The 24,770-nt window shown below is 42.4% G+C and overlaps 1 protein-coding gene across 1 annotated transcript in view; it reads right to left on the bottom strand.

The window, feature by feature from the left end:
- Positions 1-14,439, bottom strand: part of LOC308037952 (syntabulin-like) — a gene marked incomplete at both ends in the record, with an annotated part of 39,214 nt that extends 24,775 nt beyond the window's left edge. Inside the window, 3 exons of the mRNA XM_080340093.1 lie at positions 397-594; positions 14,094-14,280; positions 14,413-14,439. Coding sequence (XP_080196219.1) covers positions 397-594; positions 14,094-14,280; positions 14,413-14,439 — 412 coding nt within the window. The remainder of the gene's footprint in view (positions 1-396; positions 595-14,093; positions 14,281-14,412) is intronic.
- Between the last annotated feature and the right edge of the window lie 10,331 nt (positions 14,440-24,770).

Genomic DNA, 24,770 nt, shown 5'->3' with positions numbered 1-24,770 from the left:
TTCAGGCAGGATTCAACAATAAATCTAACAATATCCGAAGACTGTAATTCTTTGCTTTGATAGTAAGAGTCATTTATCTTTGGCTAGTGAAATATGTGTGCAATTACCATGAAATAGAATAAAATCCATTTCAGTTGTTATTTGACATCACCATTGATCCTCACAAAAGAAAGTGAATATGTCAATTAATTTTATTTCCTTGAAACAGCTAATACAAATAGTGTTTTCAAATCTTGCAGGTGGCTTCACAGAAGGAATGCAACTATATTTTTTTTATTTACTCTCAACATTAGTGGTATCGCAGGCAGCACAACACAGTGTATGTAGACATCTGTAGAAGTTCTAGTCAACTAAGAAGTGTAATTAAAGACATGAAAGGAACCATACTGTACTCACCGGGCTTTACTAGGCTTGCCTTTGCCTCCTTCTTATATCGAGCCAGCTGCGGGTTCCCTTCACTCATTGTCCCTGGACTGAATTTCTTCCTGGAGAAGTCTCCATCACTACCAGTGCAAAAACTGATTGGACTGTTTCCAGCATCAGAAGGAGTCTTAACTGGAGATACTGACTGGCTACTAGGACAGCCAGTGTCATCTGAAGAGAAAAGGGAAAACATCAAAATTTCTAACTAATACGTACATGAATGTTTTCAGATTAAAAAAAACCCAGTGTTTGAACTACAACTATTTGCAGTCAGTTACCTGATATGCACGACCTTGGCTCTGAAACCTGCTGAGAAGCTATTAGTTTCTCCCATTTAAGTCTTGAATACCTTATGGCAGACTAAAATAGCAAATGCTTGTTTCATAAAGACTGGCAAAATACAATACTAGGGGCTACATACTGAAAACTCAGATCTACGAAAAATTCTTTTGACTTGGCTAGGTTAGGGAGTACTATGGTATGAAAAAGTGCACATAAGACACAAGAATGGCTTGTGTAGCACACACTGGATGAAAAACAAGCATGGGCCACATGCTGTTCTTTAAGATCTGTTCCTATCTGAACAACAAGAGAACGACCTACAGCCCATATGCACCAAGTCAGGATTTTAATTTAACCAGAATTAATAAAGGTTTCCTTTTAAAGCAACTGTGATCACAGAGCTCTTCCTTCTTGACAATTGCGTGTGAGGTTCCCAGCTCTGAAGAGAGTGTGTTACACACAGATTGCTTTCATTTAAAGCCGAACTCCTCCGAGGACACACCAGCACTTCACGGCATCAGCAGCCACTTCGGGAGCAGACCCACATTCCTGACCTCCAGAAATACAAACACTCCAGCTCTTAACAATTAAATGCAAGGTAAGAAGTCTGAATCCAGGTGAAATCCACATATCAAACACTCCTTTCACCTAATCACATTTCCTGTAATCTTGAGCAATCACAGCTCTCCTAAAAGTCATGGTGGTTTTACAGATACACAACAAAAACAAACAGGCTACTCTGACACTAGGAAGTCTTGAATATTTACTCTCCTGGAGAAATATAATTGTTTGATCTTTCCCAGGATAAAATGAAAGCTGCCATATTAATTATGCAATTGCACTCTGTTCCCAGTATATTATTATTACCTAACATGAAACTCAAAGAAGTACTTGCAACTGAGCCAAATAATTTGCATGATCACACTGCATTTACCACTTCCACCCTGTTCATAATTTAGGTCAAGCCTGATTTTGCAATGAACTTTGCATGGGCAGATTGTTTAAAAAGTCAGTATATGACTATGCATTTATGAGAAAAAAAGGAGCACCACATAACTATTTGACCCCCCCCCCCCCCCCGCCTGCCTCCCTCTGCACAAAAGAGCAGCTTTTGCTATTTCTAACTATTGTTCCCTCAGTACAGTAAAACAACCACATCCTTTCATATCAACCAGTTTTCCTTTGTGCTTTGCCAGTCACTCTACCCTCACCTATTTGTTCCAGTGGTTTGTTTCTCATTTCTCTGTGTCCTGCCTCCAGTGCTGGGAAAGGTGCCTATAGATGCTGACCATTCAGTGCATGCCATAATATATGCATTAGCATGTAACAGCACTGGAGGTGTTGCTGCCAGGCCTGATGCCAGGCCACGGGGCAGCCCAGCCTGCTCCTAGAAGTACCTCCCAGGCACAAAGGGTGTAAAGCACCTAATCCAGCTTAATCATATTCAGTTCCTTCAAACCAGCTCAATTAAGCCTACAAGCACCTCCTTTTGCCATCTTGCTGACACCTTCTGCAACTCAGAATTAGTCCCTAGAAAAACAATCAGGAACGAGAAGACCGCTAATATGGTTTTCAGCCCATCTCCACATTCATCCTGACTAAAGCAGGATTGTTGCCCAGATGATTTTAGTTTAATTCATCCTTTCCATTCCCATCAACATCACAGTATAACTCAACATAGAGAAGAGAGAAGGTGGCAATTTCCTCACAGATCAACAGATCAGCACCTGTTTCATTTTCTGAAGGGTTCGGAGTCTCCTGGGGGCTGAATGAATGCAGCCCTCAGGGCAGCAGATCGGCACAGCTGAGCGAGCTGCTGAACTGCATTTAAGCAGCTCCTTTAGTTATGGCCAAAGCGTATTCCCTTTAGAGGCACGCAAACATAATCAAATATATTCAGAAAAAAAGTGCAGATTCATGCAGTTCATTTTTAATTATGACCTTTCCACTTACATGCTTCTCTATGTGGCATGATTTTCAAAACTTTGTGGTGCTTTTTTTCGTGTTTGTTTTTGGTTGGTTGGTTGGTTTTAGGTTGTTTGGTTTTTTGTTTGTTTTTTTTTAAAAAAGACAAGAGACTATTTACTTTATTTTTCCACTGATAAAATCACTGCAATAGTTGAACAAGTTCTGTAGACTTCACAGATGTGGCAGTCTTCATGTACAAATAACTTCCAAAGCTATAGAGAGGCTACCTGGAAGAACCTAAAGAGCTGATAAAACTTTAAACAATGAAAGAACTAAACTACAGTATTAAGAATTAGGGCATTAAACCCCCTCTCAAATATGTAAAATTAACTGCAATGAGGAAATAAGGTAGCTAAAGAAAGCACACAAAAATAGCTTTTAAAAAAATCAATATTTTAATTACTACCCACAACCATTGTCTCTAATATCACAGTGGTGACACTGTATGATCAGATTATTTCATATCTACCTTCATTTTACCCTTAAGGATCTGAGCTTACATTGCAATGGGGCATTTATTAAAGAGTGAATCAGCCCTTCCAGGCGCTTCACTGGGTTACTGGCAAGGTGAGACACGTGGGCAGACCTTTAGCTAGTCCTTCAGCTGGACTTCTCAGCCCAGAGAAGGGAAGGCTCCGGGGAGACCTTGTTGCGGTCTTTCAGTACTTAAAAGGGTCCTGTAAGAAAGATGGGGACAGACTTTTTAGCAGGGTCTGTTGCAATAGGAAAAGGGGTAATGGTTTTAAACTAAAAGAGGGCAGATTCAGGCTAGATATGAGGAAGAATTTTTTTACAATGAGGGTGGTGAAACACTGGAACAGGTTGCCAAGAGAGGTAGTAGTTGCCCCATCCCAGGAGATCTTCAAGGCCAGGCTGGACGGGGCTCTGAGCAACCTGATCTAGTTGCAGATGCCCCTGCTCATTGCAGGGGAGTTGGACTGGATGAGCTTTGAAGGTCCCTTCTAACCCAAACTATTCTATGAAATAAGCCTGGTACAAAGCACAACAGCTCTTCTTTACTCACACCCCCTTGTGACCTTCAGACACATCAATAACCAGGTGAGCATTCCCACTCCAGCTGAAGTAAATGAATGATTTTATTGTATTCCCTCTCCTCTGATCGCTTGTTATTTTCTAATGCAATGTATATCTTCTACTCCTTCTACCTAGTATTAGCCAGAACTGTGAACAAAATAATGATTTTCCAAATCTAGGGCAAGCTGCAAAGAAACAGTTTTCTGTGTCAGCTTTTTGTGACGTCTTTTAAATAATCGAAATGTTTACTACCACAGAAAGGAACAGCTGCACACAGAACACTGGTGCTCACCACCAAGGGCAAGCAAAGTTCTGTACACTGGAGAGATCCACCTCCCACCCGACCTGCAGCTCACCGTCCTGGCAGGAGGAGAAGTCCTGGTTAGCACTGAGGGGCTATCCAACTGCTCAGTGCAAGCCAAACTGCCTGCACGTATCTTCATTTTCCCCTGCTAATGAAGACTCAGCAGGCTGTTTAATTGCATTTAATATTGTAGGTGAACTCCCCACAGAAGAGCAGCAGACTTCCCCATGGACCCTGATGGACCCTCCTCCATCCCACAGACAGCTTGACCACCCGCCCTGCTCAATGAACGTCTCTGCTCCTTGTCTGCGGCAGGAAGGGTGCAACTACAGCAGCGTGAGTTCCATGTTTCCTGCAGGTTCCTCCAGAACTCTGCTGACACCTCTGACAGAAAGAGGTGAAGATGTCTACCTGCCCAGAAATGGGCCAAGATAAGGAACCTGTCTTCAAAGTTGGCAAGAGGGTAAAAGGAGCAGACGAGTCCACAATGGGATTCCCTTTTTGCTGAAGCCGTGATGTGAATGTAGCTCTCAGCAAGGTCAATGAAGGATTCAGCCCTATAACTCAGCAAGAGTTCTGCCCCAGTAAAGATTTCAGGTCCAGACTTCTCAGGATTACAGATAGACCTGATATACCTTCTCAGGCACATGAGTATCAGGAAGACAGAACAGAGAAAGCTGGCAAATACTGCTGTGAAAGTCCATACTTCTGATCTTGCCTGTATTATTTACTTGCACAAGAGGGAAAAATACATAAATTTATAACAGACTACTTTCATTGCTTCCTTAGCAATATTCATGGTGTCTTGTTTCCCAGTGGCCTCCTAAGAGCTTTCTGGGAGTAGACTTTTCCTTTGAACATCAGCTGGATTTCATCATTGAAACTCTACGTCCAACCCCTCTCCCAGATCAGACACGCTTGCCAAGTTTCAAAGCCAAGCACAGGATAGTGTCTCCTCAAACAAACAATCAGGGAAGCTGCTCAGAGCACTCTGACATTTGCGTGCACTGCCTAGATTTCAAATAGTAGAGTCAAAGTATAAACAGTGGCGAAGATAATAATACTCTAACAACAGACAAAAATATTGTTCTTGTAGCCTTTAAGGCCATATGTTGTGACGTGATGATTTCCTCTGATTTTCTGTGCACAGAAGCCTTAGAAATGTCTCTTAAATATGCTTTAGAGCCTTCTTTAGAAAAATACTGCTTTTCCTGAAGACGTCAAGAAATACTGAATTTACAACTTCCTTATATGATGCATCCAAATAATTAATGATGCTCCCACTGAGGATCCACTGACTTATTTTTACCCTCACTCCAAGCTTCCAGATCTAGTTATATACTTTCATGAGTCTTAGCTATCCATCCCCAACCTGGTCCCTTGTCTACTGTCCCACTTTCATCTCCTCTTAAGGTTCCTTTGACCAATGCTCAGGCTGTACGTACTCTGCATTTCCACTAAGAAATGTGGATTCCAGAATTAAACATGGGCCTCTACTTTTGAAAATTTTGAAAATTCAGTGTATCAAGGCAAAACCATTTGCTGACTTTTACCTGACGGTTCCCTTTTGTCCGTTTCTAGCCCAGGTAGCCATGGCTCTGCAAGGATGGTGCACTGTGAGCTGGCTATTGGCAGTGAACCACGAAGGGTATTTCAGATTTTTTTCAGGATAATCTCCCAATCTGGTTGTCTGCTCGACAATTTTTGACTCCCTATGTGTTGCTTTGGTCTTCTTTTTGTGACTGGCCTTGTAGCACGGGGGTGTTTTACGCATTAATGCAAGTTGCTGACAGACACTGAAGGAATCTATCAGCTAGCTTCCACCTGCTAAGGCTCCTTCTGATTTAAATGGAGAGAAAGAGGCTCCTCTGGAGGATGAGTCACAACAACAGCCCAATTTAGGCTTCTCCACTACGCTGAGTCACTGTCTGGAGGATCTCCTCTCTTTCCATTGACTAGCACAACCACCATCCTGACTTGTGCAGCTGAACCAGTGAGATGTAAGGGCTCACCACCCAGCTGGAAAACATTGCTAACAAGAGATTCACAATATTATTCTGGAACAACTGGGGAACACAAAGGATCATAGAAAAAGCAGCAGAATGAAGTGTAATAGTATAACATGAGTAGTGCACATGGAAAGACAGAGCTGGAGCATGTCCACATGCACACCATCACACTCTCAACAGGTAGGAGTCCAACTCCTACCTCATCACAACACTGAATGGCCCTCTGGAGGCACCCCCAGCTGCCCAGCAACCATTTAGGGAGCACAGCTTAAGGTCAGAGGTGTGAATATTCTCCTCATCTACTATTTGTACTAAAACATGTCATTTTTATTGCAGCTATTCCAGTAGATGATTTTATATACTCTAGGAGATTACTCATCTGCTACAAAGAATTTATCATCTGCAAACCTGCAAAATCAGACTGTTGAAAAAAACATTTAATAACTTCACTAGAAGTAGAGTCCTAAAAATGCTACTATTGTTAGTCCTCCTGATCAACTCTAAACTAACTTTACAGCTATTTTTAATATCTGTTGGGGTTGGTATTTAATAAAATTATTCAGAATTTCATGTGCTTGTAAGGCAAGTGTCTTAACAGAAGTCAAACACACTAGAGCAAAGCAGAAAAGCAACAAAACTATATCCTTTGCAGGAAAAGAGAGGAGGCCTAGTTAACCTCCTAAGCAAATTAATTCCACATTTAATCTCTGTGTCTCTGCAGACAGAACTTGAATTAACTATGCTCCATTTTGCCTGTGAAGGAAGGCAGGCAAGCAGCTCCATCACTCCCTGGGGTCACCTAGAGAGGCTGTGCAAACTCTTGTCCTTGACGGTTTTCTAGACTGAGACAGATAAAGCCATGGCTGATGTGACGTAGTGCTGGAAATAGTCCTGCTACAAAAAGGAGGCTGCATGAAATGATCTCAGAGGTCCCGTACAATCTACATGGTTAGGATCATACTTTCCCTTTACATTTTTTAGATATTCCACAGCTGGGAACCACCATGTTTTTCCCAGTCCATCTATTGATTTTGATGTTCTACTCATAAACCCTAACCCAGTGGTGAAGTAAGTAAAATCACAACTAGACATCTTCAAGTCCTTTTACCTGTTGCTGAGGTTCCCATCATTAATACACAGGCAAGTTTTACACCTGTTTCTCAACAGCTCCTTTGGCCTTGCTTCCCTTACCCCCAGAGGCTGACTGCTAATGGTCACTACTGAAAATTTAGCATGGAAGCTGCTCGCTGATTTCGGCAAGAGGTCCTTGCTGCTCACTCACAGCACGGCATAAATGGTGGTAGGCTCAGCTTGTGCAGAAGAAGGGAGAGAAAGGTGAAAGAAGATGGACTGACCCAATCCTAAAGCTTGGGCATCTTTTACCATGCAGTATTTCCCACAAATGTCCTTAAATGTATCAGCTTTTGACATCTGACTTTACAACAGCGAAGTTACACTGAAGCAGCAAATTTTAATTGACTTTGGCAACAAATGATCCCTCTACTGATCTTCCTTCTGTTTGAACATTTCACTAATAAGCAGGACTGATGTGAGTTCTGGGAAACCATCTGAAAAAAGGACTATATAATTGTGGCTCACTGGCTTTGTCGTTACATTTATAGCACCACTAATGGCATTAGTATTACAGAACAAAAGCATCAAGACTTAGAGTAAAAAGATCAATAAAAACAGTACTGTTACTAGGAGAGTGCTGTGGTCAGGAATAGCACAGCTCCTAGAGTTTTGATATCACATTAGAGATAACATTTGGACAAGGGGTTTAATATGATAAAGGATTGAAAATCTATCTGAAAATTATAAAGAAAAGTTTTAACTAAAGGTAGAGGAGATGAAAGAGTCTGAAGAAGAGACAAAGATGAGTCTTGGCAGTTAGGCAGATACTTTAAAGCACTTCAACAGACCTCACTAACCTTTCCTGAGGCCAAGAGTTGGAAGTGGAGCCACAGCTGCTGCCTCAGGTGAGAAGGCCTTGACAACATCAAGTGTAAAAAATATTACATATTTCATATCAACATTGTGTGAAATGTATGTATATATAGATGTGTTTCTGTGTGTGTGTGGTTTTATGTGCTTAGTTTATTTATGCAGCAAAGGAAAAATAAATATTCTAGGCAGTTTTGACGATACCATTTTTGGATACAAAAATCTTCAATAGAAGACATAAAAAAAACATAAAAATTTGTTCCTGTTCCTCAAATGGTATAACATTTTATATTCCTTCTTTCTCATATAGCTCTGCCTCCATAGCCGACAGCATATGACTGTGACCCTCAGGGCTTCAACATCACCTGACAACATTGCACTGTTTACATTCTAATGATGCTTGGAAACCACATATTTTCTATCCATTGTTGTTTTATGCATTTTTTTAATTGCCACCAAACCCACAGTGGCACCTAACATCACCACAGAACTCACTCGCTGTGTTTGGTGATACATATATGTCAAAACGCTGTTTCAAAATTTCAAGCACTTATACTAACCCTGTAAATGTATGGTTAAAACATATCATGTAGAATTTCTTTTAAAACATCAAGATTCTCTTTTAATACAAAATAAATCAAAGACTTCTCATTTAAGTTTCATTCCTGCTACAAGTTGTGATGTTCTTCAATGCACGACAATATTCAACTCAACAGAAAATTGCATGAAGAAGCACTTCAAAACAGAAGTATTAGATTATGCATTGGTGGCAAAGAAAGTACACAATATAGTTTAGAATGCAGCCTGTAGTACACAGCAAGCTGCGACAAACAGGGTAGTAGAAAGGATGAGGTACTGACTGTTCTCAGGACACCATCCAAAATGTCCCAGAGACAACAGGAACTCTTCTACTGACCTCAGGAGGCTCTGGGTCAGGTTTTAAGGGTTCACAGTGCTGACAGACGCATAAAAAGGTGACAACAAACACTCAAAAGGTTAAATATTTTGGCTTCCAGATGTTGTTGTGTGGCACAGGAACAAAAGGATTGTTACTTAGCAAGAGGGAATAAATAGTGAAGTTGAAAGGGAAGCCAGGAAAGGCCAAAATCTGAGGAACAGGCAGGCTTTGCTCTTTAGTACCTAGACACTGTCTCATTTCCAGGTTTGGAACAGATCTCTGCACCACAGAAACAGAACTGGTGGTTAACAATAAGAAGCAATAATAAATTATTGCATGTAAGCTGACCCAGCAGGAAATTCTCCAGGGAAACAGCAGTGAGAAAAGGAAGCATGTCACCAGTGTCACCCTTATGCAAAGGCCATACGTGCATTTTTGAAAGCAGATTTTTGTTTCAACGTTTTTGCAAATTAATATCACAGTGGTTACTGAACTGCCTTACAGAATGCTGCAAATAAATGAGCTGGAGAAGACTTCCACTTCAGAAGTTTGAAAAAATGGGAAAGGACTGTGGAAAAGCATAGCATAAAGGACTGCAGGAAAGAGAAGTGAACTTTCAGTATCACATACTTGAGCACTTTTAAGCACCTCTCTTCAATTCAGTAACTCAGACTAAAAAAAACAAATAAACCAATAAGAAACAAAAGGAACGGGAGAGAACACTGTTTCCTTAATAATACATACACACATACACAAATAATAAACGTATTTTTTTTCAGTAATTCTTAATAACTCTATGGCCTCAATCTGTTGATTTGTTAAAATACTGAAAATTTGCTTTCCTCTATCATTTTCTATTCAGAAATATATACTTAAGTACACACACTTCGGCAGTGTAGCCTCCAAGGCTAGCTGGTTTACAGTACAACCTACTTCGATGTTCTAACAAAGAAACTATCTACTGGAGCATAAGAAGGCACAGCATTTCATTCAGTAACATTCGTACAAAATCTCCCCTAGTCTGTGGCTAGCAATATGGCTAGCGCATTCACATTGACTTTAATATGCCTGCCTAAAGCCTACATGCTTTTTTTGGACAAGTGCACTGTGAACTCAGCCCCAGCATCCATCAACAGCTGGGCCAGCTGGCAAATAATCTCTGAGTTCAAGGGGATGGTGTGCAGGAGCATGTGAGCAAGAACGGTGACACCGAGATCCCTGGTGCAGCACCTACAGCCTGGGGCTTATGGTGCAGCCACGGTACCCGAGCATGTTCATAGTGCCACACATGTAAAGAGCAAGATTTTTGAAAAAAAAGCTTTATAACAGAAAAAATCAAACTATGAAATAAGCACTGAACCCAGACCTTGAAATTGGAAATAAAAAGCAAGAAAAAAGCTTTTACTCCTATTTTTGAAAACACTGTTGAGTCACCATCATTCATTCACAGAGATGACGCTGTTTTTCAATGGCCTGTAGTACTATGCAGTCTAGTTAAAGAGGCGATTTGCAGGTAAGCCCAAGAAAAGATGAACTATTAATATTTGCTATGGGAATAAAACAGCTCCTCTGGCTCCCAGAGTCTTTTGCTGAACTGATTATTAGATGCACAACTGTTTCCTGCAAAGCTCCATCTCAGCTAACAAAGCGCTGCTGCATTACCTGCAGAAATTCAGGCGGCTGCCTTCTGAAGAAAGGCTGAAGGAGAGCCTGGGCGTTGTTATAAAGGCATCATGTAACAAATCTTCTTCACAAGGAGAAATTTAAAAGCTGAGCTATTCAGAGGCAGAAACTAGGAAAAAAAAAAAAAAAGTATATCCAAAACTAACTTCCTTTTAAAATGAAAACAAAAACAGCCCGTTACTGAGCGTAGCACGTCCAGGCTGACTTCCATCCAATACACAACTGGCTTGGTATCAAAAGGACGTGTACACAAAAAATCAAGGATAACGCCCCGCCCTAAGTATCCTATTTCTTACAAGGCAAACCCTGTAACTGGAACCACAAAACCAGCTCAGCAGCAGCTCAGCCACGTACCCGTGAGGGGATGATTTATTCGCAGTGTTTAAAATCGCGCTCTCCTCACGACTGACAAGGTAAGTGTCTGCAGCCGCTTTGAAGCCAAGTGCAACTTATGAGGAAAACACACGACATAGGCAAATACTCGGTAGCAGCCGAGCCAGATGAAGCTGCTGGGAGAGTGTTTTCTCATCATTTGACATCATACGAGTTCTGTGGCCAACGTCCAAGCTGAAGGAGGGCAGCGGCTGCAGGAAGAGAAGTGCTCCCATATCAAATGACAAACAGGACCCCAGATGTGCTAAGATTTTAAGGAAGGACTGCACTGAGTGAATGCTGATAAAAGACTCAGCTTGGCTACGCAACATCCAGAGAGCATCCATGTTCATTTGGCAGAAACAGAGAATATTAGAAATACATTTTGTGAGGACTATCACAGATAAAACAGATTAACGGCCTCACCATCTTTCATACGGACTTACAAAGCAAAAATGACATGAAGTCAGTTCCAAATAATTGACCAACATGATCAAGTTGAGTCTCTGATCCAGTCACACAATACAGAGATGACCATGCAAATTTAAAACTTATCTCAGCCAGAACTAACAACTTCAAAAGAAACTAAGCATTAAAACAAAGTGTCCCTTGTCTGCTGCTGTGTGGTATTTCTGCTGTTGCCACCATGCTCGCAGCACTGCCACAGTTCCTAAGGTTCCCCCTACCTAAACCAACATTAACAACACCTGGAAGACCCTGCTGCTTGCATTTAGAGAGAAAGAACTCTGAGCCTTCATTTATGGGTTGAGACCAATGTGAGTGCCCAGGGGAAATGGAGAACCTCAGAAGCTCTAGGGAATCAAGCAGGAAACATATTTAAATGGACTAGGAAAAAAAAAATTGGTTCTACCAGGGGAAAAAGAAATGTACTAATCATAACCACTTGATACCAGTAATAAAGAAAGGCAGAGAGGAAAGAATTATTCCAGAGGCCGTATCACACTATTTACTGCTTATTAAGAACCTTTGGTGTTTAATACTCAAGTAACAAAAAAGCATTTCTCCAAATGCTCATGAGCTTTTTAATACTGCCATCACACTATCATCCATCATATTCATCCGCTCACCTCTCCCAAACGCATTACTTGCTAATTTTAAATACACTTCCTGGCACACACCACTTCTCAATGAAGATGGTAAGTGCCTGGCGAGGCACCAGGAGAGGCAGGTTGGAGGCTGCAGCTCCTCTGCCCGCATCTCGCCTCAGTTCTTCACCATCCGCCAGAAGCAGGAACCAGCAGCCACCTGCTGCCGCCGGGGAATTTCAGCCTCAATTAGACACGCCATGATAAGGAACGATGGTAGGTGGAAGACATGGAAGAAATCCAAACACCAAAGCCAGGTACTGGGACGGAGGACAGTGCCTTGGCTGGTCCTTGGCTGCGTAAGATTTGACTTACATAAAGTATGATCAGTTGTCCTTAAGGGGCAGGTTAAGAGACCAGCATCGCACTCCTGAATATCTCTGTGAAAAGGCACCTTAGAACTATCACACCATGAGACTGGACACCCAGAGTAATCACAGAGCCCTGCAGGGACTCTAGACACAGCCCGCGCAGTGCAGCGGGACTGCAAGGGGATCACCTGGCGGCTCCGTGTTCAGTAGATCTGAAGAACGAGGTACAAACGAGGTACAAAACCAAAAGATATCGTAAATAAAAGAATGCCAGTAACCAGGATGAAAGGCTTGTCAACACATTAAAAAAAATCAGGATAAAAAGCAGCCATTTGGGAGCGATCATAAAAATAAGGTATTTCTAGAAAGCTTCAAAAGATTTTACTTCTTTGTTACAGATGAACTGAAACAGGTAAGGTGGAGGGATTCAAAAGACTTCAGTGTTCTTACCACCTGTGTTGTTTGTTTAGCACTCCGCATTGTTCATTAAACAATAACCAAATAGACCGTCCCACTGAGCCCGAATTGCAAAATCTATCCAAGCTAAGAAGGAAATGGTAGACTCAAATGTGGATATTGTGTTCCTCATCTAGGAAAATTGACTGTTCTTGTACACAGTGTTCAATACACAGGTTTTTGTTAAAGGATTTTTAAAAAAATCTGATCCACTGTACTGAAGGTAAAAACAAGTGTTTCTGGCTGTGCTCAGGAAGAGCTTTGGTAATATAAATGCTTTATAAATAAACAAAAAGGAAGTTCAGGAACTTGCTGATATACCTGCTATAATTAAGATTTTTAGTTAGACAGACAATGTTATGCTCTCCAAATTATTGACTATTAAAACCAAATTTTCAGTTATCAAAATATCTTTAAAACTACCACATGCATGTAGAGCCAAAGGTGCTAATGATGTGACCCTCAATGCCATTGTCTGCATGCATAATTTCATACACAGTGAAGAGTTTCACTGAATTAAAAAATTACTCACCACTAGTAGGTATCTGAGTCATTCACTGCTAGTTGAGGCACTTAAATTGTGCTTAACTCTACACAGGACAAATATTTAACATAAAAATCTGTTTTCAAGTTATGCCTGACATAAAGGAATATACTCATTTTGAAGAGCAAGTGACACTTTTGTGGTCTACAGCTGGAGAGCAGTAATGCAGTTCTGATACATCACCCAGCCATCGCCTTCTCTACAGAGATCATGCCCATCTGGTGACAAGCTTGTCAGGCAAAGCCTGAATTCTCAAATAAAAAAACCTCACTTCAATATGACAGTGAAAACTTCACCTACATATTTAGTACAGAGGTACAGAGATCATAGTCACAAAACCAAAAGGAAATGCAGTATTTGATCCATGACTGATGCCCTTAATAGCAACTCCCCTGTTTTACAGACTCTTTGGCTTATGGGCTTTCCAGAATGTCTCAAATCCACACTGCAGTTTTTAAGGCAAATCTTTCTCTTTAAAGCAACTATTCTGCTGCAGTAAAGCCGCCAACTTTTTAGTGGTGGATAGCAGAACTCGAAATGGAAACATCTGGTGTCACTTACGGACATGTATTAAAAGAACAGATACTGGATTTCCCTGGAAAAATCAATGGTTGCCCTTCTTCATCTGCAAAGCGGGATGCTTGGTAGGGCTGGATACGAGCTTGACACATGGATTCTGCGTCAGGGGGTGACAGCGAAGCCTCGGGGGTTGGCACGGTGGGGCTGAGGACCGAGCCAGGGGGCACCCGTTGCAGTACCTGAGCAGAAGCTGTTGCTGCTGATGGTCCTGCGGGAGCCCCCGGAGGAACTGGGCGGGTTGAATTCCCGGCTTTCCTCTTCCGAAAAGGGCGACTCGGAGGCGGGGGACACCTTCTGCTGCGGCCGGAGGACCAGGCGGGGGATGCGGCTGCGGGCTGTCTCCTTCTCCAGCTGCGTCTTCTGCTCCTGCTCGGAAAGGGACACCTCGGCATCAGGGATGCGCCCTCCTCCTGCCACCATCCCGGCAGGGGCAGGCAAACCCCAGCCCCCCCGCCCCTGCCTCTCCTCCGTCCCCGCAGCCGCCTGGCCCCCCCTCACCTTGCTGCTCTCCCGCAGAGGCCCCATCGCTCCTCAGTCACCGCGCAGCCGGGGACAGGCACCTGGCATGGGCGAGGAGGATGCGCTAAGCCCGGGCTGCTCCTTCCCACTGCTGCTGCTGGTGCCGCTGCGGCGCTGGGGGTGGCGGCGCCCGGCCCCGCCGCTCCCCCGCCTCGACACGTGGTGCCGCCGCCGGCCGCGCCGCCGCGCCCGGGGCCGCCGCTGCCGCCCCGAGGGCGCCGAGCAGGTGCGGGGACGGGGCGGGGGCGCATCCCTGCCCGCCGGCGCGGCCGCGTCTCCCCGCCACCTCTCGCAGTGGGTGCCCGGGGGGGCAGCTCCTTGCCCACCCCGGTCGCAGAAGGCTGTAAGGAACGTAAACGTTAAAACCTGGGCAGCCTGAGCACAGGCTGTGTGTGCAGTTTTATAGGTTTTTATAGATAGTTTTATAGACTGAGGCACCAAACCAGATAGATAACAGAGGGCAGATGTTACCAGTACAATTATGATAGATGCATAGCTATATAAATAGCAAAATGCCTGAGATGTTTTCTGCTCTTTATTACTCAGTTGCAGTTTTTTATGGAATGCTTGATTCTCAGACAACACATTGTGTAGTATATTTAATTATTGTATTGTCCCTCATACCTTTCATTGTGATAATTTTCGTTGACCCTCCTATTGATTAATGCACATGTGTTAACCTTGTTCATCTGCTCCCCAGAGTTGGCCTACTTGAAAGACATGCATCTATTAGCAGGACTGCAATCTGGGCTGTGTGCATATCCACACAGTGGGTGAGAAAGGCTTCTTTTCCACAAGAAAGGATGATGAAATTATCGATATGAAGTTCATTTGAGGTTCCACATGCATGTCTGCTAATAGGACTTAATGAGCCTGCAGAAACTACTTCCCGCAATAAGTGTTATTCAGCAAAGATTTCCTTTGCATGTATGCTTCCTACAAAGGGCCTCAATTCCTGTTGGGAACTTCTGTTTGCTATTAGAGTGTAAATATTAAATACTGTCTCAAAAATAATTGAGAGCAAATGTGGCTTTTATGTGCAGTGCAGAGACTGTACCATCAGTAATAGGAAAGGTGATGCATTTATCTAGGCCTCGAAGAGGAAAGAGGACACCAGTGAGTACTGACACACTGATTGTTGCATATACAAAGAGTTATAATTATTAATTTATTAACTTGGCATCAGGATTAGATCCATTACTTATGTAGAGCTCCAAGCTATGCTCTGCCAAAAAGATGAAACCACCCTCCCCTGGCAATGTCAAGACATCTATAATTTAGAGAAATGAGATAGTTACAGCCGAAAAAAAATACTTAAGATTTCTGTATTAAAAAATTCTGTGTGCTTGTAGGATACCTTCTAAGCACTGGATCTTCCCCTGCTGAGGCACAAGAGGGCAGGAAGAATCGTGGATCTTTCCTTACTGCTCCAAGACTGCTTCTATGGAAAGTGGAAAATTGCAAATTGCATATTTTAATGACACAAATTTGCTCTTCTGTTCAGTAGAAACCAGGGCACTTGAGACCGTGGGCATCTCCTGCGAGGTGCATGTGGCACGTGTGCGGTGGAAATTTCCCATGTACATTTACAAAGCTGTTGTACCAGTAGAAATAGTAAGAAGAAGCTGAGCAGCAGCACTGCCATTGCCATAGTAACTCAGCTCGGGAGTTGATGATGATGATTCAGTTGTTGGAGCCTGCTTTATCTTTTTCCATTTCAAGCTCAAATTTTTGCCCTGCTAAGAAACAAGATATGAAAAGTGAAGTCTTCAGGCTGCCTCAGAATTCATAATGAGATACGATTCCTTTTGATCTCCTCTCCTTTTTGCATAGAGATTTATAGCCTTATCATAAATCATAAAACAATCATTAACTTTGAAACATTTCCCCCTGCCCCCCCCCCCCCCCCCCCCCAGTCTATATACATCTAATAAATATTGAGGAATTAAGTCACTTTTCAGCCTACTAAAATATTTTTACTGTGCACTAGTTAATCATCAGTACCAGGAGGAACACATACTTGACATGGTCAGGTGCTATCACTCTTTTATTCCTCTTGATGTCTTTTACAAATCAGCAGTATTGCTGTATTACCTATAAAGATAAATTTCATAACGAGTATGTAACGCTGTGGAAAGACATTATACATTCTAAAGGGCCTCAGAAAACCCACAGAACACAGTATTTTCTTAGGCTTTTTCTTGCTCTGCTTGCTCCTGGAAACCAGCAGCTCTTCAGGCAGCCGCAGAGGCTGCAGATTCAGCAGAAGCCCCTGGGCTGCAGGAGCTGCCAAGGCAAAGGTGGGCACGGAGCCAGGGCCCTGGGTCAGACCTGCGGCTTTCTTCAGAGGGGAGCAAGGTATGTGAAGCAGTTTTTATTCCAGGCTTTGCTCCCGAGATCTTCACTCAGACAGAGTGCTCTTGCAGAAAAAGTTGGAAGGCAGTGGGGAGGGGGTGCGTTGTAGAGGATCAGAACATGTTCTGCTGCTGCCTCTGCTCCTGTTCTGCCGCTGCTTCTGACCCTTCTCAGCGGCGGGGGAGCAGGACTCTCTGCTGGCCAGCAGATAGCTGTGTCCTTCAGCACAGACACAGTGAACTCGCTGCATCGCTGCTGCCACATCCGAACTGCTAAGAGAGAAGCTTCACCTGAGGATTTTGCAAAGCTTTCTGTTAAATTAGTTTTTGTAAGTTTATTTCTTCCATTTGAATGTACATTGTTCGTAGACATCTGCAAGTACTGTTGTCTAGTTTGCTTTCTTGCTGTGTAGTATTTTCACAGAATCGACTGGGTTGGAAAAGACCTCAGAGATCATCGAGTCCAACCCTTGGTCCAACTCTAGTCTGTTTACTAGATCATGGCGCTAAGTGCCATGTCCAACCTCACTTTAAAAACCTCCAGGGACGGCGAGTCCACCACCTCCCTGGGCAGCCGTTCCAATGCCTGACCACTCCCTCTGTAAAGAATTTCTTTCTAATATCCAGCCTAAATTTCCCCTGGCAGAGTTTAAGCCCATGCCCCCTTGTCCTATTGCTGACTGCCTGGGAGAAGAGACCAATCCCCACCTGGCTAGAACTTCCCTTCAGGTAGTTATAGAGAGTGATGAGGTCACCTCTGAGCCTCCTCTTCTCCAGACTGAACAACCCCAGCTCCCTCAGCCTCTCCCCATAGGTCTTATGTTCAAGTCCCTTCACCAGAATAACAGCAATGGAGCACTCCAGTAAAGGTCTCAGAATCCTAATTAGGTACTCAAATAGCTCTGTTCAGAATCAGTCTCTTCAGAAGAAGAAAAAAAAATAAAAATAAAACAGCCGAGAGGGAACTGGTTAGAGCTCCGCAGTACATACAAGGTACATACAAGGTTGCACCCTTCAGCACAAGAGGTTTATTCATGCTGCCAGGAGACTAAGCCTCAGCTGAGACCTTCTCTGTAGTACAGACTTGTATGCTGCCTTTCTGATCCCATGAATCTTCCTTCTTTTCTGTGCAGTAGTTCAGCTTCAGCAAGAAGGCTTCCACTCCTAATTCACTTTGCTTTCAGCCGGTCCCTCACCGAGTGGAAGAAAGCAGGACTTGTAGGAAGTCAGAGCCATAGTGTCCCCAGGTGGCAAAAGGAACAAAACCTCTACCTTTTTTTTTTTTTTTTTTGGTGTAATAATTAAAAGGCTGAACAATGATTCCTGAGTTATGTGTATTCTCACTAATCACCCTGTGCACCTTTACTGGTTTTATGTTGTCATCATTTGGTAGTGTTTTTTGTATTTCCCCCATTTGTGGGGATGTGTTTATGGTTCTGCCCTCAGTTTATCGCCTGGAGGATGCTGGTCCAAAGCCAGGCTGGCTCGTTGCTCTGACCAGGACACTTTCAAGTTTTTGTAACACTGAAAGCACTTGTGGACATTTGGGATGAAAACCAAAGAAGCATTTTGTAACTTTATGTTCATGAGGGTTAGGCGGCTTTCTTGAATTGGAGGGTTTTGGTGCCTAAGTCTGTCTAAATTCAATTTCAGGTGGCTGAATTTTTCTTTTAGGCTTGGCACTGGGCTTTCACAGATCAGGGAGGCGCAGACAAGACCTTATGCTGCTCCAGGACCATAGCCCAGGTTTTGGGCTGGAATCACATCTCTCTCTGAGGTCAAAGGAAACGCTGAGTGGGCTGAGGGCAGAGCTGGGCCCTGTAGTACCACTACTGCATAATTTCATTAACACAGACACATAGCTGGTAATGCTTCTGTCCATGACCTAGAGAGCATCTGTACTTTGCCAGCTGAGGCCTGTGATGTTTTCACATTTTTTTCTCACCAAAAACATGGGAATGATGCTGAAATTAGTTTTTCGGGTTTTGGAAATGGGTAAATGCTGAGAAGATTGTGAAAGAACATGAAGGTGGGGAAAATGAAAATACTGCAAATTGTCAATATTAAAAATAACTGACTTGGAGATCTTTAAACATCTCCCTCCTAACCAAGTAATTAATATGTAGGTTAGCAAGGAGAATAAAAAGCATTGCCAAATATACAAGATTGTTCATTTGCAATCGTGTGTGTCAGGATATTAGTAGGGATAAGACAGATAGAAAAGGTGGAGAAATTAGAATTTGGAGAATTAGAAGATTACAAATAAATCTACATTTAAAATAGCAGACTCAAAATGTTTTGGCATAAAGATTACAAATGAAAAATCAGTATAAAATGCAATCAGATAAATGCAAAAATAGAGGAAAGCAAAAGATGAAACAAATATTGAATATCATATATGAATTTAATACTTATGAGGGCTACTAGTACATTTCTTATTTTTGATGGGTGGTGGAAAATTGTAATTTTTTTCTGACTTAGAGACCAGGTGTGCAATAGAATTAAAATCCAAGTGTAAGGTCCTGCACCTGCATAGGGGCAATCCCCAGTACCCATACAGACAGAGGGATGAAGGGCTTGAGAGCAGCCCTGCAGAGGAGGACTTGGTGGTGCTGATGGATGAAAAGTTGGACATGAGCTGGCAGTGTGCGCTTGAAGCCCAGAAGGCCAATCATATCCTGGGCTGCATCAAAAGGAGCGTGGCCAGCAGGTCGAGGGAGGTGATTCTGCCCCTCTGGTCTGCTCTGGTGAGACCCCACCTGGAGTCCTGTGTCCAGCTCCGGAGCCCTCAGCACAGGAAAGACATGGACCTGTTGGAGAGGGGCCAGAGGAAGCCACAAAAATGATCAGAGGGCTGGAACAGCTCTGCTGTGAGGACAGGCTGAGAGAGCTGGGGCTGTTCAGCCTGGAGAAGAGAAGGCTCTGGGGAGACCTTATAGCAGCCTTTCAGTACTTAAAAGGGGCCGATAAGAAAGATGGGGACAGATTTTTTGCCAAGGTCTGTAGTGACAGGAGAAGGGGCAACAATTTTAAATGTAAAGATAATAGGTTTCAATTAGACACAAGAAATAATTTTTTTTATGGTGAGGGTGGTGTGATGCTGGAATAGCTTTCCCAGAGAAGCTGTGGATGCCCCATACCTGGAAGCACTCAAGGGCAGGTTGGACAGGGCTTTGAGCAACCTGGTCTAGAGGAAGGTGTCCCTGCCCATGGCAGGGGGTGGACTAGGTGATCTTTAAGGGTGCCTTCCAACCCAAACCTTCCTATCATCCAATGATCTCCATTCTGACTGGCCTTAGTTCAAACAAGTTCAAATTCTCTGAGCAGAATAACACACAATAGTTTGTTTATCAAATGTGTTGATCCTGTTTTTCTGTTCACATGGGTTGTGTAACATCAGCAGTTCTCATTGAAACATTTCCCAAATGCTAAAGAGAACACCAACTGGAGCTAACCATTTTATAGCAGTAGTTTACATTAGAGGTCTTTAGAGAATTACCTGAAAAATTCTTTCGTCATCTTGAAGAAATACTGGAAAAAGAAACTTGGGAAAACTATAAATATAATAATGATTTATAGAAAAGAGCAAAAGGGAAGCATTACTTCATATCAATCTTGAGCAAAATAAGAGAATAATTGATTGGAGTCTCTGGCAACACAAATCAGAAGTTAAAAATCTAACTAATAGCTCTCCGGATGTCTTTATAGGAAGTATATCTTGTAAAAAATGACTCCTTATATAAAGCAAATAGTAATATTTAAAGAATACAGCTCAATTCAAATAAAAACATCTGGGGTAATAAAGCTCTGCCAACAGGATGGGAAACTGTTTTGGAAAGCTGTTATGAGAAAAATACTTTGGGGCCATAATAGTGAATGTCTCAATGTGAGTTCTCAGCCCGTGGCTGTGGTTAAGAGAAGTAATGCCGAAGAAATGGAATGTTGAGCTGAAACGGGAGGGATCTTGCCTGTGTACACAGCGTAAGACGTCTGCTGGAACAGTGCGTTCAGTTCTAGTGGGGAAGAGTTCAAGGGAGATGTTGTTTTCTGCAAGACATTTATTTAATCTGACTTGTGACAAGAATTGTGTGATCTGTGTGTGCTGGACAGGTCCATGTCAGTACTACTCAGGGAAACGCGAGCCAGAAAGCACCTAAAGCGCTAAACACCCTCAGATGTTTGTGCAGCAGCCTATCACTTGTCTGACTTCAGGCATCTGAAGTTACTGCGTGAAATTGTGAGATATATAGGGGCAGAGGCATGGCGAGCAGGCACCTCCTGCCTGTGCCCACACTGGAGCTGGGTGTGTGGGGAAGGGCCTGTGCCCAGCGGCTGCCTGGGCTGAAGCTTCGCTGCCCTGGGTGTCTGAGATCTGTGCCAAAACCCGAGATTCAGCTCTGCATCCAAAAACATTGGGAAATACAGGAAATTTGGGTTGAAGTGCAGTTTGGATCTGCTTTTAAAATACAGTGTAAACACATTCAAAAATCAACCTATAAACAATTACTGGACTGTCTTACCATAAGAAGCACTCCCCTACAATGTTGTAAATGTGCAGTCTTAAGTGGCACAGAAATATCCTACATGTTTCAGACTAAAGCTGTGCCCGAGCTCTAGTAGAATGAAATCTAATGCTGCTATGTAAGTCAAATTTATCTAGTTAATAAAATGATTGTACATAGCATTACAAGTATTTTAGTAATCTTCTGTGAAGATATTGCTTGATCCAGTGTGAAAGTTTAGGAGCTGCCTTGTTATGACTCCTGAAATGCAACCATCTGAGCTAACGGTAGTTTACTCTTCCATATGCCTTTTTTATATAACATAAACTCTATACAGATTTGCAGTAGTGCTTGGGATACAGCTGTGCTGAGGTCCTGAAAAAGATGTTGTTGTCCATCTGTTTGTGCTAGATGAGCCCTGAGGTAATCAATAACCCCATTTGTTTTAGGGTTTGGTATGATATTGCTGAAACATGAATTCTTAAGGAAGACAGATTGTTCTGAGATGGCTGCATGCACACAGACTCCTACCTAGTTTTGAAAGCTCTTTTGGCTTTGGAATAAGTGTTCTCCAATTCTGTCTTGGCTCAAGGGATATCAGCCCACCGTCATTTAAACTGAAGGATACAGGTATGGTGGATTTGACAGAGACATTTTTAAAATTAAGTCAGTGAGTAAGAAAGTAAGTAGCAGGATATTCAAAGGTTAATTACTTCTGAATGCTGCATCTCCTGGGGTTATCAAGACATTCAGTTAAGTATCTTGCCTTACTTTCCTCAGTACTTTGTGTGTGTTCACATACTATATAGCATTTGCAGCACAGAGTGGGTAGAATGGACTGGAGTGCCACTTGGAGAGGCGTAGTTGATGTTTTTAGCTCTATCTGGAGAGAAGTGTCTCTTGATGAATAAGCACTTGTGAAAGGAATTTTGTGACCCCCCAAATGGGTGTCTGAGAAGTGTCTGCTCATTTATCTTGCACACCTAGGTGGGTCTCCTTGTTCTGATGAGTAAAATATTTATTTCTGAGCTACTTTTATTCTGTTCTTACAGTGAGGGTAGAGAGGGATCTGATTTCAAATGCTATTCTGTGTGGGAAAAATAAAGGATGCAGTGATACCTGTATATCAGAAAGTTTCTCAGCAACTGAAGCACACACTTGCAGAGGTCTTTCTGTCACCCTGAAATTGGTTGATGACATTTAATATGGTTAAGAGGATAAGCTCTCGCTGACCTGGAATCTAACATGGTTCTTATGAGCTCTCCCCTCCAAATCAAAGTAATGCCTTGGCAATTACCACATGCTTCTGGCAAAATGTAATTATTTGAACTAGGACAAATTTCATCAATTTATGGGGACGCTCACACAGGAGCAAAACACAAAATGAGAGATGGTCATGTTAGAGAAGGAGATGAGGTCTAGAATGTTCCCATGGGCTCCTTTGATGAGGCTGAAAAGGCTGCACATGCTGTAGCCAAATGTGACATGATCTAAGAGGTGATGATCAGTGCTAATTCCCTGGGGGCAGACACAAAGTAACGGGGAAAAGGATATCTAGGGTGCAGATGTGATCCAGGGCACTGCTGACAAAAATAATATGATTTCCCATGCTCATTGTATACAGCACAAATCCATCTAAACCACCACTGAAGTAAGAAAAACAGTGTAAACATTATACAATTGCCAATGTCAGTAGCTGTTCAACTGAAGGGAAGAGCAGAAACTGCATTAGCAGGCCATTATAATTTGAGCTCATGATAACTGAATTGAATTTTAACTATATTTCACAGAAACAATAATGAAGAATGATCAAAACATAAGCTTTTTACCTCAGTAGTGTCCTTTTAAATGACAAAATAATGAACAATATTTCTCCCTCCACCTCCAAAGTAGACTTTAAAAAGACTCTTACAAATCTTTTATCCTAGGATTGCCTTAATAATAAATAATAATTAATAATAAAATTTGGGATATGCATGAGTTTGTTCAGTACTGAGGTCCTGTGTTGAACAAGTAGAAATTTATATAAGGGTATTCATGTATAAACTGGTTCATGAAAACCTTAATAATACCAAAGAGGAACAAGAAACTTTTATTTATTCAACTGTTGGTATAATGTTTATGCTTGTCTTATCCTGATGACCCTGGTCTTCCTTCTATCATTTCACAATACCAATATCTATAAGCCAAGGATCATATCACAGTTACTCTCATCTTTGTGTCCTTTTTCCTTTCCGTGTTTATTGATGTTCTTGGCTTATCCAGCAGTGGCCTCCACATAGATGCTCTACGGACAAGTTTAGAGCCTGAACTAGTGGCAGTGAACAGGGACAAGGCCTTTTGGTCTATTTTTTCAGTATCTATTGCCATGTGGTTTAGAAAAGGGCCTTGAAATGCCACTCCAGGATAAACAATAGATTATAGTCCTAACCGGAGTAAATGATAAAGCTTAATGCCTCGATATCAGAAAGGCTACTGGGGTGCTATTAATAGTTGGGCTATAAATTCTTCAAGTAATCAAAGAGATCATGTAATCCTTAGTGGCTTTTAAATGGATTTAAATGGATGGATTTTAGCAAAGTGTGTTTGTGGTTCGTGTGTGTGGTTCCTGACAGGTACATTTCTGCTTGATAAAACATCCTCAATGTGATTGAGTTTTGTTGTTACTATGCTCACATTTCCTTTCAATAAGATAATTGTGCTATCTGGGGCAATTAGAAGGCAAATGCTGCTTTTTTATCTAGGCATCTGCTTTCAGACAGTGGTAATATGATGTTTTCCACAACTGTGAGTAAATAACAGTGACACAAAGGCCTGTGACATTTCTGAGAACACTGAATATGCAAAGAGCAGAAATAGAGCGCTTCACATCCCGAAAAAGATGTGTGTTTGTAGGGCTGCTGGAGAACCTTACTGTTGTTTTGAAATGTCAGGAAGAGAAAATGAGATTTTTAATTTTCATTTTGCATTTGATTTGATAATTTTATTTACATTATTGGTTTGTACTTTTTTTTTTTTTCTCTAAAAGCAGACAAGATAAACAACAAAATATTTTGTACTACTCCTGAATTGTCTACTGTGTCAAATATATTATTGACTTATAGTCTGATTATTGAGTTTAAAAACATGGGTCCAGTTTGAGCCATGAATCTACATTGTGGGTAACAGCAAAAGACAGCATCAGCCTGCCTTGCCCTTTTCTTCAGCCTCAGCTGCGTTTCGCAGACCTTGCCCGTCTCTGGACAGAGCCCTTCGGCCGTTGCCTGGCACGATGGCAAAACTCCTGCTGAGAGATGTGTTGGCTCCCGCCGTGTTGTTCCAAACTTCTGGAGGCGCCCAGCCAGCAATCCCCAGCTGCACGTGTCTGACACCCAGTCCCTTGGCTCAGTTTAACTGCTAATTGCACCAAATGCCTCCTATTATAGAACTTGAGTTGTGGGGAGCGGAGATACAGCAGGGCAGGGCCCCCGTTGCATCTCCC

This window comes from Nesoenas mayeri, assembly GCF_963082525.1.
Source record: "Nesoenas mayeri genome assembly, chromosome: 2".
NCBI lineage: Eukaryota > Metazoa > Chordata > Aves > Columbiformes > Columbidae > Nesoenas > Nesoenas mayeri.
Note: the sequence above shows the minus strand (reverse complement) of the source record. Positions and strands in the feature narration are given on the sequence as shown.